General features: G+C 41.2%; 1 protein-coding gene and 1 pseudogene across 1 annotated transcript; one reads left to right on the top strand and one right to left on the bottom strand.

Moving 5' to 3' along the window:
- The window catches only part of LOC120293960, a 39,916-nt pseudogene extending 31,582 nt beyond the window's left edge, over positions 1-8,334 (top strand).
- A 9,473-nt stretch (positions 8,335-17,807) lies between these two features.
- LOC120293303 (pentatricopeptide repeat-containing protein At2g33760-like) lies at positions 17,808-20,843 on the bottom strand. Its single transcript, XM_039312391.1, has one exon. It carries the CDS (start codon positions 20,744-20,746, stop codon positions 18,968-18,970), a length of 1,779 nt encoding a protein of 592 aa, XP_039168325.1. The 5' UTR covers positions 20,747-20,843; the 3' UTR covers positions 17,808-18,967.
- Positions 20,844-21,061: the final 218 nt, after the last annotated feature.

The following is a 21,061-nucleotide window of genomic DNA, read 5'->3' on the forward strand; positions in this document are numbered from 1 at the left end:
CGCAAGAGCCGGGTCTACTGCATCTATTATTGAACCTTGAGGAGGATCAACTGTGCCCATCCCAAAAGCGGCCTCCAGGATGTACAAAGGAATCTCATATTCCGGAATAGGACCCTCTCTCTGGCCATCTTGCGCATAGCGGTACCACAATCGGTATCAATGGGGCACATTGTGGGTGAGACCCGCATTAAACCAAACCGTGGACCTCACCAGTTCATGATTCAACCTCTAGGGCTCCCAAGCAACGGAAAATAAGATGCTTGTTCTATAACACTCTTGGGTCGTCCAAAAAAACATTCGAGCTGCCATTTAAGGACCTGAAATGTTATCCCACAATGGAGTGAAACGACGTCTCAGTAAGTTCTACCCCCCTAAGACTTGATTAGGAAGAAAATACGCCCTAAGGCTGCCTAAGCACAAACACGAGTCAAAGGTTTTACCTTTGCCTCTATTCCCTTCCTACAAGTTAGTGTATCTCCTAGATACACAAATCATATCAACCAATCAATTTAATCAATCAGATCAAACTATCGATCAATCGACTTAGTCGATTACATGTCATCACGACTTTCTCTCGGTCGGCCCAATCAATACTATCTATAAAGTCTAAACACCTTGCATACAATTTATTATAAGCTGAAAATAGATAGTAGCTTGCCTCATGGCTAATAAATAGTATATTAGTCCTTCTCTAAGATGACATATCGAGTCATTGAGCTGATATGTATACTATTCCTTCTCCAAGATGACATATAGAGCCATCGAGCTGATATGCATATTATTCCTTCTCCAAGAGGACATATAGAGTTATCGAGCTGATATGCATACTATTCCTTCTCCAAAATGACATATAGAGTCATCAAGCTGATATACATACTATTCCAGTTAACAAGTGATTTCTCAACTTTTATCATACTCTACCACCGCCCGCAGCGGCACAGCTGGCTTGGGCTCTCTCCCACTCACGAAGGGGAGGAGTTCGAATCCCAGAAGCGTCGTTAGGGATTCTTACCTAGAGTACTGTGGTGGTGGGTCCCGCAGTTGCTCCCCCAGGGTTTGCCCGCCGGCTGTCGGTTTACGGGGGTCCTTGGGTTATAAAAAAAAAAAACTTTTATCATACACGATAAAAATACACGTGTGTGGGTACACGGTCGGCCTTAGCCAAAATACTATAATTTCCGTTCCATAAATCCCACCATTTTATATGGTCCACTAAGATATTTTTGGCATTGTAAACCGACACTCGGTTATTTTCCAATTAATTACTGAAATTAAATAAATTTAGGAATAAATTCCTAAAATACAAATTACACAAAATCTGCACAAATTAAAACTCAATTAAATAAACAGATCACACCACCGCAATTAGCATAAAATTTCAGTCACCAGCCTATCCTGGTCTAATTTTCGAAAAATAATTAATTAATTAAATAATTACGGAAATTAATTAAATAATACCAATAAATACCAAAAACGCATACTTAGGCCCGTAAAGCCTAATTATATGCTAGAAAAGGGCTTGGAAAAATTCTGAGACTCATTAAATAAATATTAGAATCATTTACTTGCTAATTATATAAAACTAACCACCTAACATGCATCGGTAATTAACTAATTCACTAAACCGTTCAAATTATCCACTAAACCAATGTTAGTCTAAACTAATCAACCCTTAAACGTCATTAACTTACTAAGCAAGGATTAGTGAGTTAAACTCACTTGATTAACAAACCGCTCGGTTCGAAACGACAGGGACGTGGAGGAGCTTAACAAACTCCAAAACGGGCCTAGGTTTCGGGGTTGGGAAGCGAGCCAAAACGGGTTTAAACCGCTGCTGGAAACCCACACTTCCATCTTCTGTTTTGGGCTGAAACAAAGAGAAACAAGGGCTGATTAGGCAAGGCAAGACCGGCGATGGACCGGCGGAGGCTTCAGTGGCTCGGACAGGGTTCACGGCAGCGAAACGGCGACTAAACGGCTTTGGCTGAGCTCCACAAGGCACGGGACAGTAGCTGGGACGTCAGGACAGGCGGGTGAGACACCGGAGACGCACGGTGAGGCAAAGGCGTGCGTGGCACATAGGTGGGGCGGAAACAACAAACGGTAGCAGTGTGCAATCCGGGGGTGAGGGCTAGCTTCGGCGACTCTTCACTAGGCTGCTGGAAGTCCGAATGGCGTAATGAAGAGGGAAGGGAGGGTGTTCGGCCAGCTGAGGGAGAGAGAGGGAGAGATAAGGGGACAAAAAGGCTACCAAGCTTCAATCCTCATCAACTTGGTCCCCTTGACTAATCTCCTCCACCAGCTGCCTTCCTAGGCTGGAAATCAGCCATTAATGCTCCTTTTTGAACCCTTGAAATGGTCCAAAAGCCATAGGTGGTGGGGGGTTACGAATTTTGAAAGATTTCCTCTCAATTGGACACTTAATCCTCCTTAAACCAACACAAATCAGCCTCTATAAATTCAACCAACACTTCATTGATCAAATTGATATTTTTTCACCAATTGATCCCACTTGCGACCCAATTGCGCGATCAAAAACGGTCCCCGACACTTTCGAACAAAAACGGCCTTACGACGACTTTTTCCAAAAAAGTCTCAGTTTGCAGAAAAATGTTCTGAGACTGAGTCGACGTTTCTAAAATGACTCGTGACATAACAAAACTTTCAATTTTCTGAAATCGGATTCAAATTCGCGGTTAATTTCACCCTGGCACGTTTTTAACATGATTTAGACTACTGGATAGTTTTCAGAATTTTTAGTACGAATGACCCGTGATCGATTTTTTTTCGAGCCACAATGAACTTACTCGACACATTGACGACTTTTGATTGTCTTTAAAATATCAAGGATTCAAGTATGGACACAAGGTACCAAAACGATAGAAAAATCAGTTTAGTGTCGGTCGACGAGAATTTTCCAATTTAGTGGAGCCACCCACGTTTAGCCACACATCTCAGTCAAACCGATCTATCTTTGATCTCTAATCAATTTTTAACTGTGTCATATTGGCCTCTAAAGATGAGCATGGTCAAATAGCCAATTCCTGGTCGAATTCTCAAATCTATTACATTAAAATTCCTTAATGACTTCCCAAAATAGTCTTAGTTATCTTACGAATGATCAGCTCTGAGAACAACCCTTTAGACGTGTCGATGAAATGCCCAATTAATTTAATTGAAATGAGAAGTGAAAAATTCAAGATGTCACACTTATGGTTATTTTACTATGAGTTGGGCACTCACGAGTTAACTAATCTATTAGGTGAAGCCGTTAAGGAATAGAAATGCGACAAACTAGAGAATTCGGTCGGAAGTCGATTGCTCGACCATAATAATCAGCAATGGTCAATATGACACCGTATAATCGAGTTGAGATTTGATATAAATCGATTCGACGGAAACATGTAATTGAATTGCGGGTGATTCCACATGATTGCGATATTCACGTTGAACGGTATAACTCAATTTTCTATCGATAGTGCACTAGGGACATGTAATTGAAATCTTGCGATTTTTATGATAACCGAGAGTCATCTACGAGTTGGAGATGCACAAACGTGAATCGAAAATTATCGACCACGAATCAAACAAACTAAAATCTCTAAAAACTATCCGATAGGTTAGGTTGTACTAAAATCATGTTTGGTCGATTTTAACCATAAAATTAAATTCGTTTTTGAGAATCGACATTTGAGTGTGTTACGATTCATTCTTAGGATGTTGTCTTATTTTTCGAAAAAATTTCGTCGAGTCCGAAATTTTGCAGAAAAATCAATTTCGGACAAAAGGAAAAAGAAAAAGAAAAAGGAAATTCGGATGGGAGGGGGGGAAATGACTATTTGCTGCCCAAAAATGAGTAATTTGTGGGAAATAAGAGCTAAATTAGGATTGGATGGCCAATTGACTTAATTGGCATGGAGACTTTGGGTTTTCCTCATGAGTGCATAGATATTTTATCAAGGTTTTCTATTGGCTAGCCTCTTGACTTCCCATTTCTCTCTCTCCCCTTTCCCTCATCTCCATTCACGCACGCTCATCCCTCATTCTACTAAGTTCCTTTTGTCCATTTTCCTCTCAGTCCTCCTCACGTTCCCATTCCCCTTCATTTTGCAGCCACAACCTTCATTTTTCCCTTCCATCGCCAACTGCCTAACCCCACTTCACCTTGCTACCACACACCACCATTTTCCACCAACACCAACATCATCTTCATCAGCCCACCCCTTCATGTCACCACCCCCACCACTAGCTCACTCTAGCAACATCATCACTCCACAACCACATCCATCTCACGCCAACAGCCAACGTCCAACCACAGCCTCCACCATTGCAGCCCAGCCCGCCCAGCCAACATCGCCTCACGTCCAGCACCGCACTGCCGTAGCCACTACTTTGCCCGCTTGTCTCACCAACATCCAGTCGAGCCAGCAACCTCAACCCTAAGCCGTGAGCTTCACCTAGCCGTAACAACCATCGTTGACCTCCGTTCGAGACACGGTAGTCTTGGGTTCTCGCCGCCGTCGCGTCGCCGTCGCCGTGAGCCCATCGCCGTCGAATTCTAGTGAATAAACTCCATAATCCTTGATTAGCTTGTTAATTGCGCTTAGAGGGTTCAATTAGTGTTAATTAGCTTTAAGATAAATTAGTGTTAATTTAGTTGGTTAGATTAGTACTAATGAGGGTAGTTTTACTTGATTTAATGGATTTCCTTGTAAATCGGTTTACTAGACCCTTGCTGTTTGCGATTTTTGTGGGTTAAAATGCCTCACGATTTTGAGATCGATTCCTTGAAAAATATTCTAGAAATCTTCAAATATGACATATAGTTTACTCAAAATTTTTTGAATTTACAAGAATGAGATTTCAACTTCGTTACAATCAAAACAAAATCTAGAATCTTGGGTTGTGCTGGAACTCGTGACTTTTTGGTGTTGAAAGGATTTTTATCAACTCTTAGAATTCGATTTTCGAAAGAGTTTATTTACAAAAGTTTTTCATCACATCTTTTAGTTTAACATAGTCAAATTTTAGATCAAACGGACAAGTTTTGAACCTCAAACCAAACTGATTTTGGAAAACATAATTTCCGGACACGGACACAGTTTTGGTAACGGTTTGGGCAAATTACTGCTCTTATTCTAGAAAGATTTAGGTCAAGGTGTCTCATAAAAAGTGTTCTTTTAAGTGTCATTTATAACATATTCAAATTTGAGAATTTTTGAACTCATTTGGTTAGGTTTCTAGAATTAATTCTGTAGATGCATGAGTGGACCAATTTCTACCGGTTAGGGCTAGTTGTCGTTTTGTGATTGTTCTCGATGTTTTGCTTGCTGGAAATTGTATGTTTTGTGATGTGGTTGACTTGTAGGCCATGTTGAGAACCTATACGTGACATGATGAGATTGATTGATCTATGTTGATTTTTTATTATTATTGCAAAAGTTGACCTTATGGGCAATTAATTAGAAAACAATTAGGTGTCGAGTTTGGACGTAAAAAACTTATTTGTTCAATAAAACAATGATGTTTCAAACTAGGTACATGCAAAGTTTGACGGATTAATTTTGAGTACATGAGCACATACGAATTTATTTCTAAACGTTTTGAACAAAAAAAAAAAAAAAGGGTTACTAAGGATTTTTTCAAAAATGGTGGTTGGAAAAGAAAATAGAAAATAAATGAGGTGTCGGATTCAGATGCTAGATTTTATTTGTTCAATATAACAATGAGGTTTTTTGGTAGATGCGTGCAAAGTTTAACAGGTTGATTTTAAATACGTGACTTCGTACGAATTTAATTCCAAAAGCTTTAAAGAAAAAAAAAGAGTTGCCAAGTTGATTTTTGAAAAAGAATTTGGTGTTCTTCGCTATATGATGGCATTATGCGTGATATTGATGGGAGTTATTGAATTTTAGTGGAAAACTCGGTTTTATGGGCTTTTAAATGGAAAAATGCTAGGTGTTGATTTTTGGACGCCAATTTTTATGTACAATATAAAATCTTGGAGTTTTGGATTAGGAGCATACCAAGTTTGATGGTTCGATTTAAATGCGTAACCATACACGATTATTTTACCAGGATGATTTTTAATACAAAGAAAAATGGCCAAGTTAATTATTTGAAAACGAGGTATTTGAACGCAAAACAAGGTGTTTTTGGCCAAGTATGTGCTTGTGCGGTCACTAAGTGAACCCGTCTGATGCAGACGATGCTCCTGTGTGGAATGCCGTCTAAGCGGGGGTTCTAGATGATGCCGTTCGTGAATGAATTTCGGAACGAAGCTCGTGCGTGGAATTCCATCTAGGCGGAGATTCTAGACGATGCCATGTCCGATGGTGCGGGATGATGCTCGATTACGCTAGATGACTGCCGATTATTGAGTTGGCTGTGGCCGATGGGTCGTATGAATTGGAACATGTCTGTGTGGTTGTGATAGTTGCGCCTGATTATGAGACAAAATTGTGAGACACAATATGGGACGTGTCATAATGGTTTCGTCTTATAATTGGGACTCATGTGATTGAAATGATGTGTTCCGGTTATTGAATTGTGTTTGCTGCATTGATAATAGTATATGTGATGAGCTAACGTGTAGGTATGTGCCGTGGCAATGTGAGTTTTGTATGATGTGTGCTTCGGACTGCATTCGAGGCAAATTTGCATCATAATCAAGGCTTAGGATTTAAACTCGCTAAGATTTCATCTCACCCCCATCGTGGGCTAACTTTTTTCAGGGTTGTAGCGTGGAGATCTGTTAAGTACGGATGTGGTGGGCGTGAGATGCGACACTTTTGCCTAGCCTTGTCGCTAGTGAAGTTTAGGTTGCCCTAGTCCCTGAAGGTTTTTGGGAGGGTTGGTTGGAAGTTGTCAGTGTAAGGACTTGTGAGTCATTAAACTTCCTAGGGATAACAATGGTTAAATAAATAAATTGTTTTCGGCAACTTTTGTTGTGAGTGTTTACTATCCCTAAAGTTTGGTTGTTAACTTGGTGTTGTATTTAATTCGCTTCCGCATGTGCTAAATTGAAAGATAAAAAGAATGGGTCGGCGACGCGTCCTGGAACGTCTCATTTTTATTCTACCGCTGAGGGATGTGTGCGCGCTCGGGGTTTGGGGCATGACAGCCCTTGACCATGACCACGACCACGATGGTGGTAGAAGAGGCAGTCCATTGCTTTCTTTGTCTTATTATCATTTTTTTTAGCTTTTTATTTTGTCCAATAAATTCATTTCTGTACTAAAATTGCGAGGTTGTTACTCCTGTTTGCTTACAGGAGCACCACCAATGCTTGTGCCAGACTTAGACAGCGAGCTTTTAGCATCATGGAATGCAAAAACTTCAAAGGTTGACTTCATCGTGGCCCAAGACAATTCCTGCTCCCACAAGATCATCAATGAGGCTATGGTCACGCTCAGTACAATGGGTACGAAGTGGCCCAAAGGAGTGGTAATATATGTGAAAGCAGGAGTCTACAACGAGCAAGTACATATTGGAGATGACATGAAGAATATCATGTCCGTCAGTGATGGCATGGATCGAACCGTCATCACTAGCAGCATACATTCAGTAAGAAATTAAGCTAAAACTAGTCAATTAGTAGCTCATTAATATATTGACTCTTGAACTAATCTCTCAAAATTCATACAGCTGTCTCTGGAGAAGCCTTATGGGCAAGAGACATGACGTTTGAGAACACAGCCAGTCCCTAGAAGCAACAAGCCGTTGCACTTTTGGTTAGCTCAGACCAATCCGTCTTCTACCAATGTAGCTTCAAGGCTTACCAAGATACACTTTATACATACTCCAACCGGCAGTTCTATCGTGACTGCCATGTTTATGGGACCATCAACTTCATTTTTGGCGACTTGACCGTCGTCTTCTAGAATTGCAGCATCTTCATCAGGAGGCCAATGGACCAACAAGGCAACATGGCGACAGCTCAAGGTCGAGAAAGGGAGGAGAGTAACACAGGGATTTCAATACACATGTCACGGATTGCCCCCGCCCTTGACTTGGCACCGGTCAAGCGCTCAATCAAGACCTACCTAGGACAATCGTGGAAGAAGACTCAAGGACGGTGATAATAAAGACAGACATTGACGAGTTCATAGACCCACAGGGATGGAACGAGTGGACCGGTGATTTCCTCATGACCCTATTTTACGGAGAGTATCTAAACTCGAGCACTGGCATAACAACGAGAGGAGGGTGACTTGGACGGGTTTCCACATCCTCAAGAGTCCATATGAGGCCGAGCCATTTTTAGTGAGAAGCTTCATACAAGGAGATTTATGGATACCTAGGATCGGCATACTGGTTTCACTTGATATATGAAAAATACCATAACTCATGAATTTCAATGTAATAAACTTGAACCGGCACTTCTGTAGTATCGACATGTTTTCAAATAGAACCAAGAATTGACCCCCGCCCCCTTTTTAATTTGTTTGATGCAATTTTTCTGTGTAAATTTTACTTTAACTCACAATTTATCTCGTCACTAGTAATCTTAAGAACCAATCTATCTTGGATCACGCCCGAGACAACAGCAAGAGCCCTAACTGTGAGATCGAGACCAAATAGAGAGAGAGGGCAAGACCGCCGGGATTTTTATTTTGTGATTGTAAGTTTTGATTTGATTAGAAAGAAATTGGATCTGGGCTCAAGGCTAGGTGTGTGACCTTGTGCAATTGCATGTCTTTGTGGACCCTTTACTTTTTGAAGTTGTTGACGGGTTACAATACTTCCTTAAAAAATAAAATAAAATCAATAACAACTCCGGACCAATTTACTTTGGATTCAGCCAAGTCGATTCGGATCTCATGTAGAACAGGTGAGTTAAATGCTAAACCTTGGAAACCAAACCAAACCTAATTGGTTCCAGATTTTCAATCCATGAACCTTTTCCAGGAATCAACATTGCATCAAACTCGCAAACCCGTTCAAGCTGGATCTTGAGTTAAATCATAATAGTTTAGGACCATGTTGATTTCCAAATTCTTCATTCCTCTTTGAATCGTTTTCTTTGTCTATAAAACACCAAATCATTTTGATTATGGTGTCATTGGAAAGATATCACGTAACACTATGATTCGTAATGAGGATGAGCCTTAGTACTAATATAAAAGGATCTTATTTCCAAGAGATGATTATATGTTGACTAGCCTAACTAGCTAGCTTTCAGGATTCAAAGACTCGTATTTTTCAAATGATGCATATCAAGCATCATCTATCTGTGATGCGAAGTATTTGCTCATGCCATGACAGCTGCTAGAGTTTCATTAAAGCATTGCCAACAAAGGCAAAATGGAGGGTTGTTAACAACTAATGTTTTAACTTTAGATACTTGAAATTTTTTTGCAAGTTTGAAACCAAAAGAAAGCCTACTACGATTTGAGTATTTTTCGATGAAGAAAAACCCTCTCGAGCTAGCCTCCAACCTTTAGTGACCGCCCCCTCTCTTACCCCTTTCTTTTTTCTTTGGTTTAGGTAGAAAGGCCAATTGTAGCCCTCGATATAAATAGATTGGAACCACAATGAGCAAGACAAAGTCCCATGGTTCCCTCTCCCCTACATGTCGAGAATGTCCTACTCGATCGTTCTCATTCTCTCGTTTCCATTTTCCGTTGTCTTTTAAAGGAAAGTACCGATATAGAAAATAGGTGTGTCAGAACCGAACCAAAAAATCAAACCGCAATTTCGTGTATTTTCAGTGCGATTCGATTTTCAGTTCAAATAATAGTAAAATTCAAATTTCTTTTTACTAGTTTGGATTTTATCGGTTCGGTTCGGTTCAGTCAAAGTAGCGAACCCCACTTTGCATTTCCTCTTCAATCTTTCAGTTTCCCTCATAAAACAACACCTCATCCTCTTCCTTTGCATCCCTTTCTTTCTAGGTTTTTCTCTCCGAGCATTCCCATTCGATCTCGTCCACCCCCCTCTCTCCTTCCCTTAAGGGGATGTCCACCCGAGCTCGAGGATCCTTGCTGTCTCCCGGAAGTCCTGTTGAACCTTTTCGAAGCCATTGTTGAACTATCTCTATCTGATGAAGAAGCTTCGTGGATGAATCGACGTATGGGCTTTCAATCTTCAAAGCACAATCATATTGTGTGCATAAACTACGGTATTCATTTCTCATTTGAGCAATGTGATAAAATGGTTTAAGCTTTTGGGATAAGCATACAATATATCCCGATATCGGTGAAAAAATCTCTCAATTATATCTTAAATGGAGATTACAACAATTGTCACTGTTTAATATTATGGCTAATTTACACCAAAAAATCCTAGACGACCCCGAACATGAATAAATATATATTTATACGCATGTAAATACACTAAAACTCAGAAAGCAATTCAGACCGATGATAATGAAGGATTTTTAAGTTGCAAATATCCTCGAAAGGATACTGAAATTTCTCCTCGATATCCCAAGTATCCTTAAAAGGATACTGGAATTTCTCCTTCAGGCGAATAGGTTGACGTAAATTCTGATACATCTTCATATTGCCTAGACAAATGTTGTAACTGTTACGATGAGCTTCTGACAAAATCTCATCCTTAAGTTATGCTCCGTCTGATACACATAATCGTCCTTAGAACTTTAGTGTCACGTCATCATAAATCTAAAAGTCAGCATTTCTCTTTTCGAAAACTGCTAGGACAACATTTTCCTCCTCAGTGCACATTAGAAATGCAAAAGCTTTCTCTAGGCCTTGGATCCAAAGTGTTGCAGCCTCGGGATCTCTTGCACCGGTGAACCTCAGCGGGTTTAGCTTCAAGAACTGCTCCACGAGCTTATGCATTGACCTCTCTCTCTCCACAACTATGTTCCCAGTTGGAACTTCGGCAAGTGCGGCGGCAGTTGCAACCTCAGTAGCAACGGCAACGACAGCAGTAGCGGCAGCTATAATGGCGGTGGTAGTGGCGACGGCTTGATTTTGGGCCTGCTGCCCCATCAGAGTTCCTAGCGTCTCTAGCGCTTGCATGATCCCTTCGATCCTGGGATCACCAAGAGCTGCTACCCCAGCACCAACAGAAGGCGATGCTACCCCACTAGCGTTAGCCTGAATCGGTGCTCTACCATGATGCTCTCGGGTACCGACCCTTATCGGCGTCCTACCCCGAGTAGCAAGTCCAATGGTTCTTTTTCTAGGAGTCCTCTACTCCTGATCACTCATAACACAAGTTCTTTACAGAAATCTACTTTCCAATTCCACACAGAATTAGAAGCCGAGTGATCCCCCACAATCTACCAAACAACTATCACTGACATGCATCAGCATAAAATAGAAGTTATTCCTACTAATTATCCCATAACCTATCGCACCTTATCACTCCAACTATCGACCAGCTCTGAAACCACTTCGGGCGGGTCTATCACATCCCGAACCTTGAGCGCGTGCACAACCCTCGGTGGTCAACTAAATTACGACGTTCCCAAGACGCGTCGCCGACTCATTCATTTTAATGCACAAGCGGAAGCGAATTAATTAATCCCTTGACAACAACAAACATGGGATAGAAAAGCAGGACAACCAAATTCAAACCAAACACACTTTTATAAGCAATATAATTTACACACAAAGGCCAACCCTAAGGTTCACGTATAAGAGGTCTATCTCAACAAGAAACCTCTAAGCCACCCATGCTCCTGACCCTTCCTTCTCAAGCTATGGGTTCTTCACACTAGGGACCTGAAAATGGTAATCCACGACGGGGTGAGAAATAAATCTTAGCAAGTTTACGCCCGAAACCCCGATTAGGAAGATAATACACCTAGAGGCAGCCTACACACATAGCTAATGAGACTCCCCTCGCCTCAGTTCCTTCCTGCACGTTAGTACAGTTCATAAAAATATGCAGATAATCAATGCACTAATCAATTGGAGCATCTCACTACCAAACCAATCAAACACAGGAGTTCCGATTACAAGGCCAAATCGTTATGACATATCTCATTCCATGTCACACAATTTCGTCCTATAATTAGGCGTGGGTAACTCATATCAGTGGTTCAATCCACACCCGATATTCACTCTCAATATTCAAATTCTAAATTCAAACTCAACATCCCAACTCAAAACTCAAACTCAATATCAGACTCAAGGATCTAGACGTGACCCCCACGAAGTCTCGCTATCATGTAATACTTAGCCCTTGATAACAAATAACAATAGTACAAGGCACTAGAGGTGACTCACACAAGTTTCGATATCATGTAGTACTTAGCCATTGATCACAATAAGCAATAATATAAGACACTAGAGGTAACTCACACGAAATCTCGCTATCGTGTAGCACTTAGCTCTTCACTATGCATAACAATATTACAAGGCTCTAGAGATAGTTCTCATGTGACTCAAGTCGTCATATAACACTTAGCCCTTAATTACAATAAGTAATAGTATAAGGCACTAGAGGTGACTCACACGAGTTTCGTCCTCGTGCAGTACTTAATCCTTTACTTACTCACAACCCATTCATATATATAACCAATAATATAAGACTCTAGAAGTGGCCCACATGAAGTTTCATTCTCGTGTAGTACTTAGTTCTTTACCTGCTCACAACCCATCAATTTTCTTAACCCAACACATCCTCTTTCAATAATTACTACGTAAAGCAATAACAATAAACCACAATCATGGCACAACCATTTGTGCCTCATCACGTATAACTTTTAAGCATATCACAAAGCAACCACATCACCAAGTAGGCATGGTTCAGTAAGCATAGCATCAAGAACAATCACTAAAGCTACTACCGGTCCTAACCGGCAGAAATGGTCCACTCATGCATCTCCAAGTTTAAATCTAGAAATCTAATCAAAAGAGTTTGGAAAATTCCCAAATTTGAATATGTTATAAATGACACATAAAAGAATATTTTTATAAAGACACCTTAACCCAGATCTTTCTACATTCGTCCCAGTAAATTGCTCAATCCAGTACAAAAATCGGGTCCTTTTCCAGAAAATCCGTTTTCCAAAATCAGTTTGGTTTGAGATCCAAAATTATTCATTTAATCTAAAATTTGACTATGTTAAATTATAAAATATGAAAAATAATTTTTGTGAATAAACCATTTTGAAATTCGAACCATAAGAGTTGATAAAAATCCCTACAATCCCAAAAGGTCACAAATTCCAACACAGTCCGAGATTCTGTTTGCAAATGATGGAGCTGAAATCTCATACATTTAAATCTATAAAAATCTTGAGTAAAATATATGTCATATCTGAAGATGTGTAAAAAATTTCTCAAGAAGGAATCGACCTCAAATTCGCAAGCCATTTCGATATACAAAAATGGCAAACGGCGAGGGTTCAGAAATCAAAACTAAAGAAAGTCTACTGAATTAGACTAATCCATCCTCAAAGGTAATAATCTCACTAATTAGATTAACACTAATCCATTCTAAGGCTAATCTAACCATTCTAGATTAGAACTAATCTATCTTAAGGCTAATCTAATCAACCCTTAAGCATAATTAACCTCCTAGGTAAGATTTAGTGAGTAAATTCACCGGTTTTGTGGGCCGATGAGTTCACGGTGACGGCAACGCGGAGGTGAGCGGAACACAAGCCCACGGCAACACCAAATGAGGCCTAGAAGAGGCCTAAGATGGGCTATGAAGTTTCAACCCTTGCTAGAACTTTTGCTTCTGTCCAAGGCTGAACCAAAGGGGCTTCATGGCTGAAACGGGTTAGAAACGACAAGGCGGGCAGTTACGGGCGAGCAGAGGCAACGGCGATGGCTCCGATGGCTGGACGACTTCGACGGCGACCAGGGCGAGCTTGGGACAACAGGGGGCGAACGGCTGGAGGCGTAGGGACGAGCGGACGTGCAAGCGACAAGCACGGGCGTGCGGGCTTGGCGCGCGACGAGCAGCCGCTACTCGGTTTGCTCGGCGAGTGGCTGACTTGGTTGAAGGGGGAAGGAGCTGGCTAATCTCTTGTTCTCTCAAGCTCACAAAACACACAAAGATGGAGAAAGTGAAGCCAAGGGAAGAAGAAGAAGAAAGCTGTTGAAAAAGAACCACCAAATGGCCTCAAAAGTCCTCAACTCTATCTCAATTCACTCATTGCTTGCGCCAACCACCTTGGCTATCATCCACAGCCCATTTCTCTCTCTCAAAGCTTCCTTAGCAAGCCAAGATGGCTGCCCAATTGTTGCACCCCCCTTGGCCTACGAATTTTGTACATTCCCCATCCAAATCCATTCAATTCTTACTCAATTGAGCTCAAATCAAAGCCTATAAATTCAGTCAATATGCCCTCATCACATTCCACATTTTTCATTGCCAAATACTCCAACTTGAATGCCAAAAGTGCCACCAAAACGGTCCCTTAAATTTCCCGATCCAAAACGGCCCTACTTTAACTTTTTGCCAAAAATCCCGGGTTTGCAGAAAAATCTTCAGAGGATGAGTTGACGTTCCTAAAATGAATTGTGACATGACAAAACTTTCAATTTCTGAAATCGGGTTTAAATTCGCGGTTAATTTCAACCAGACGTGATTTTAGCGTGACCTAACCTACCAGGCAACTTTTAGGAATTTTTAGTGCAATTGACTTGTGGTCAATTATTTTCGAGCCACATTGTACATCTTCGACTCATTGGTGGCTCTCAGTTGTCGTGAAAATCTCGAAATTTCAAATACGGACACAAAGTACCAAAACGACAGAAAAATCGGTTTAGTGCCGATCGACAAAAATTTTGCAATTATGTGGAATCACCCACACTTAATCATATGGTTTGTCGAATTGACCTATTTCCGGTCTCTAATCAATTTTTAACTGTGCCATAGTGATTCTTGCCGATTAACACGATCGAGCGTCGATTCCCGGTCGAATTCTTAAGTCGTTGCGTTAAAATCCCTTAATGGCTTCACCAGATAGACTAGTTATCTCGTGAGTGGCCAACTCAGAGAAAAAGGCTATAGGCGCATCGATGAAAAGCCCGACTCATTCAATTGAAAACAGAACCAGAAATTCGGGATATCACATAATCAACTTTTTTCTATTTTTCAATTTTGTTCCAAATCTACTTCCGAGAAAAAAAAAATTATTCCCAGAAATAAAAATTTTACCGAATGGATTTTTGTTCCAAATCTACTCTCAGGAACAAAAAAATAGAAATTTTCAATGTTTGGACGGTTGCCCAACGAGCCCTCAATCTCTTCCCTATTATTGATCCAGTTCCTCATGATTTTTTACTACGTCTGATTCGCAAACGATATCGTTCAAGACACTTGCAAGAAGATTGCAGTCAATGACATAGAGTTGAACGTCGACTTCTGCGTGAAGTCTCTTGGGTCATACCCGAAGAGCCATGAGGTGGATATCGAGGGACTAGGGTTGATTAGGATCAAGCTATTACAAGCCAACTTTACAGGCACAATTGAGTACATTAAGCAACTACAAAAGCAAAAATTGGAACTCGCCTACTCAAAGCACTCTCGCTTTGATTGGACTTTTACACCTTAGGTGAACACAAAGACCTAATCCCACTTTACAAGGTGAAGCATTACGCTGAGGTGAATATTTATGTGTCTAAAATGATGAATAGCGAAGCAGCGTGTGACACAAAAGGATTGGAGGCATGGTTCCACCTTTGACAAAGGGTAATGCTGACGTTTATCAATTGTCTGCCATAGTACTTGATATTATGGCTATTTTGTGAGGGGGGAATTGTGTGTTTTCCAATAAATAAATGCATGGTCTATGAGCATCCATGGTAATCTGAGCCTTCTTTCTTTTTCTTTTTCTTTTTCTATTGGATAAAAGTGGAGCGACTAACCTTTCAATACACAACAAAAGGAATTAATTAGGATTATACGTTAAATCACCAGCGAGATGAATCTACAACTTCACAACAGTTCAAATATAATCACAAGGAAAATATTCTTATTCTATAGTATTAATGTCGATTGTCTTCTTAAAGTGATGATGGAATCATTTGTGTGTTTTTTAGTGAAGAGGAAAAGAACGTTCTTTTTTACATACAATGTTGTTGTCTCTTGACTGCATTTTGAGGAAGTTATCTTAACTTCCCTTAAGAGACAATCATTTGCACCTCTTTAGAGGCACCATACTGGCATGGGTGAACTGGTGCCTCTTGAACACCTCCCGTCATAGACGAACCACCGGAATATATCATGTCTCACTCGGATATGATGAGCTTGATAATGCTCTATCAAGAATATAAGATATTCAACATTTATCTACTTTAGAAACAATTAATACTAGCATAAAGACTGCAATTAGTGAATATACCTACACTTTGGGAGTTCTAATTATGCACTTGTTAGAGATAACATAACTGCTACAATCCCAAAAAGAAAATAAATAATTGATGTCTCATAGTGCTTCAAATATATTTTTGTTACATGTAGAGAGAACCACCATGAAAGTGATTTTGTTAGGCCATGGGCCTCGGAGTTGCGTTTGGTCAAATAGTTCAACTGCTCGGTTTCCATATCCATTTGGCGAATATGCCAATATCATAGCTGTCCAAGCAATAACATTTCTTTCCCTCATCGAATCAAAAACTTCCCTCGACTTGGTAACATTTCCACACCTAGCATACATATTGATTAACGAAGTGCCTAACACAATAGTCATATCAACCCCATTTTTCCATAATATACCCATGCACCCAACTCCCCAAACTCAATGCTCCAAACTGCGCACAAGCAGCCGAAACTCCGACTAACCAGTACGTTACTTGCCAAATTGTTTCAAATCACCTTGTTATAGTAGCTATATGACTTTTGGTTTAGCTGCGAGTTTAGCAGTGCTATAGATGCATTTTACCAAATCTCTAGTAGATTGATACATACACCACCGAGTGCTTTTCCCCCCTTACGAGAAATTTTTTTGCAGGATATTGGAGGATGCGACATTTAGAAGCAAGAGACTCGTGAAGCAGTGGAATTGCCCCTTACTCATCATGAACTATACAAACAAATCGGTATTCATCCCCCGCAAGGTGTGCTGCTCTATGGTCCGCCACGGACAGGCAAAACTATGCTAGCCAAGGCTGTTGCTAATCGTACAACTGCTGCCTTCATTAGACTTGTTGGTTCAGGATTTGTTCAAAAGTATTTGGATGAGGTATGACAATGGTTCGGTCTGGTCCCCAGTAATAGGAACAACCAGGAACCACTCACCCCTTGTCCGAATTCACATGAGAAGGCCTTGGGCTCCAACCTAGTTGAGATGAGATGGTTGCTCAACCTACTTGTGGACGAGACAGGGTCCACTGGGTTTTGGACTCAAGCTGCGCCATTATGGGCTTGACCTCAACCCCAATCCATTATTGCTTGAAGTTCCCCTTCATGCTGACATTTCACGAAAGGTAAAAGATGGCTTCATATTTCAAAATTTATGGGTGGCTTGGAATCCGTCTACATTTAATCCAACTTAAGCCGGAACCCACTTCATGATTAACGTATGGCCCAAGCCGAACTTTCACCACTACCTTCGCACTCTTGTCCATAACTTGACCGCCAAGCTCCCTGACAAACTTGACAAGCTGATCTATAGAACCATTCATTATTTAAAGGTGACAAATTAATAAGAAAAATCGCCTAAACAAAAAGGATCCCTAGTCTGGCGCAGGCCAGATCAAATATGCATCGCTAAATTTACATTTCATCTGAAAAGGGATCAAAACAAATAAGTCAAATTGAGTCGGATCATTTTCAGCCCTACCCGACCTGTCCGTTTGACGGGCCTAGCTATAGCACTCTAAAAAGCAGCCATTCACTTGATAGTTGCTTTGGATTTTTTTTTTTTTTTTTTTTTTTTTTTAAAGGTTGTCTAGGTCTTCAATGCATCACACCAAAGCTTGTGAAGCGTATGAAAGTATGGCAACTTATCTTAAGTACAGGTTCGACTTGTTCATGAGGAGCGTCTTTTGAGAAGTCACAATTATCTTGTTTCCTGAAACTCCATGTCGAGTCTGATCCTGGACGGTTTTCTGCTATGCCAGGTACTGCTTGACGTTAACTCAGCGGAGAAGGTTCTGTTTCCTTCCTTTCACATCGGCATCATTACAGTGTGTTCACTGCCCCGCGCTTGCCGTCTTTATGAAGCCCATATTACACTGGACACCTTGACTTAGTGTACATGCTACTGCACCACGGTGAATATCTCCTGCACTATTTGGGATATCATTGCCCCTTGTGTTGGTTTTCTGTTCGTCCTCCCCATTTATCTGCAGCAGTGGTTTGGAGGCTGTTGCATGCTTCCCCAGAGGTTTCAAGCAAGTAATGTGCATGAGAAGATGCAGCCAGCCATGTCAACTCAAAAAACAAAGTCGCGAAGCAGAAAGCATTCGCAGCACTCAATCACTTATAAAGTGATCTCTTTTTACTTGAGTCTCATTGCATGTAATTCTCATTCATTTCATTCATATGTGATCTTGAATTCTGCTTGGCTATCCTATATGGTTGAGCATGCCTCGACTAAAAAAAGAAACCGTGACAGCAGATTTCAGAGAGGTCTGACATGGAGCTGGTTCTTTAGGCAATCTTAGTCCCAGTGAGGGCACCAGATTAACTATTTGAAAACTCATGCAGATAACACAGAAACCTGGACTCAGCTTTCTTCAGTCAAAAAGCTGAGGCCATGCCTAACGAGAGGGACCTTCTTCGATGTATCCATCAATTTTCAGCGTGGGATGTTCTTGCTTCAGAATAGTTATACATATCACCAATATAACAGCCCCGTCTTCACATCTCTCTTTGGAAGAAGTCTAAAATTAAATTATAACCAAGTTGAGTGTAACAACCATTTAGGAGTATTCAGCAAGATAGCAAGGGCAAACCTCTCTCTCAATTGCCAATTATGTGAAGATTATTCCTTCATTCAGCATCTGTACACCCTCAAAGGTGGATTTTCACCATACCACAAGAAGTCACAGGAATCAAATGACACCCAGCTTCCGTGTAGACCACATCACCAGAATTCTAAACATGAACATGACCCATCCTTAAAATGGTGAAACCGGAGCTTGTCTCTAACAACAATTTCCCTGTTGGCAACAACTGAAATGTACTTAAATGCTAAGTGACAGTCTTCACACATACGTAGATTTTTCACAACCGTGACGGTCATGCCATGGCTAGTTTTGAGTAGTCCAAATGCCACAGCAAGCTTCTCACTATGAAACCTAAGTGCATATTCCCTTTCCTCCCCTTCTAACTCATGCATCAATGAATCAGTCAATGGTACATAACCAGCCTGGGTACATCTCAACATCAACTCATCCAAATACTCATATATAATATTTGTTTCAGGATGAGACTTGTCGCCCATGCTAAACATATATGTCTTTCCATCAACTTCTGTAATGCTATAACCAACTTGCTTCTTCAGCCCTCTCTGTATCATCATGTTTCTAACTCTTTGCACTCTGTCACTTTGACCAGCCAAGGCATATATGTTAGAAAGCATGACATAATGGCCTGGATTATCGGGTTCGCTATCTAAGAGATGTTCAGCAACTCTTACTCCCAAGTCAAAATTCTTATGCATCTTGCAAGCCCCAAGCATAGCAGTCCACACGGCCGGTGGAGGCTCCATAGGAATTTTTTTTTCAATAAACTCATAAGCCTCATCAAGAAATCCTGCTCGCCCAAGCATATCAACCATGCATACATAGTGTTCTAGTCCTGGCTCTACATCATATTCTTCCTTCATGCTTGCAAATGCATGACGCCCCAAGTCAACTAGCCCGGCATGAGCACATGCAGAGAGAACTGCCACGAAAGTGATTTTGTTAGGCCATGGGCCTTGAAGTCGCATTTGGTCAAATAGTTCGACTGCTTGGTTTCCATAGCCATTCGTTGCATATGCTGATATCATAGCTGTCCATGCAATAACATTTCTTTCCCTCATTGAATCAAAAACTTCCCTCGACTTGGTAACATTTCCACACCTAGCATACATATTGATTAGTGAAGTGCCTAACACAACATTCAAATCAAACCCATTATCAATAACAAACTCATGCACCCAACTCCCCAAACTCAATGCTCCCAACTGTGCACAAGCAGCCAAAACGCCCACAAACGTAGTCGAATCTGGCTCAATACCAGATTCCCTCATACGATCAAACAATTCAATTGCCTCCTTAGCAGACCCATTCTGCTCGTACACAGAAATCATCGAATTCCATGTAACAACTGTTCTCTCCCCCATTTTATCGAACACCTGACGGGCAACATTCAAATGACCCGACTTCGCATAAAAAGTGACTAAAGCCGATTGAACATAAGGATCCAACCCAAACCCACAAGCCAAAGCATGGACATGGACGCCTCTACCGAGCCTCGAAGCCGACAAGTCCGCGCAAGCCTTAATAACGGACGTGAAAGTGTAATTACTGGGGGGAATGCCTGCGAGCAGCGAGCAGCGATAGAACGCGACCGCATCACGGGAGAAGCCAAACTTGGAGCAGGACTTGATGAGGGAATTGAAGAGGAACGAGTCGGGCCCAGGCACGGTGACGAAAACCCGGCGCGCGTAGCCAATCGCGCCGGCGGCGCAGGCGAGGTTGACGAGCTTGGTGAGGAGGGATAGAGAGCGGTGTGATCCGGAGACGACGACGTGGGCGTGAGCTTGTCGGAGGAGGCGGAGGCGAGGGCCTGCTCTGAGAAGGGCTTCGTGAGCTGGAGAGGTCGGTGCCGCCGCCGCCGCCAGTTGAAGGAGGTGAACTTCTTCTCTGGCTTCCATTGAAAGCGGGTGAGGAGGGAAAGTTGGAAGGCCACTTGGTGTTTAAAATAGCCAAAAACGAAATGTCGTCTTGGCGATGAGAGTAGAATGTTCAAGATTATTCACTGGGAATGTGAAGAGGAAAGGTAATGAGGATCAATGCTCACAATATTTCCAAAAGCAAATCAGATATGAAGAAAACTTGTCTAATAGGCAATGTTTTCTACAATCCGGCTAGTCGACAAATGCATTTTAGCCAAAAACAAAAACAAAAGGATCACAAGTTGAATCGATCAAATCGATAGCAATTATTAATCCAACTTGATTCCAAAATGG

This window comes from Eucalyptus grandis, chromosome 5, assembly GCF_016545825.1.
Source record: "Eucalyptus grandis isolate ANBG69807.140 chromosome 5, ASM1654582v1, whole genome shotgun sequence".
Classification (NCBI taxonomy): Eukaryota; Viridiplantae; Streptophyta; class Magnoliopsida; order Myrtales; family Myrtaceae; genus Eucalyptus; species Eucalyptus grandis.

Excerpts from the sequence above, each read along its gene's own strand:
- LOC120293303 (XM_039312391.1), bottom strand. The coding sequence starts at position 20,746 with ATGGAAGCCAGAGAAGAAGTTCACCTCCTTCAACTGGCGGCGGCGGCG.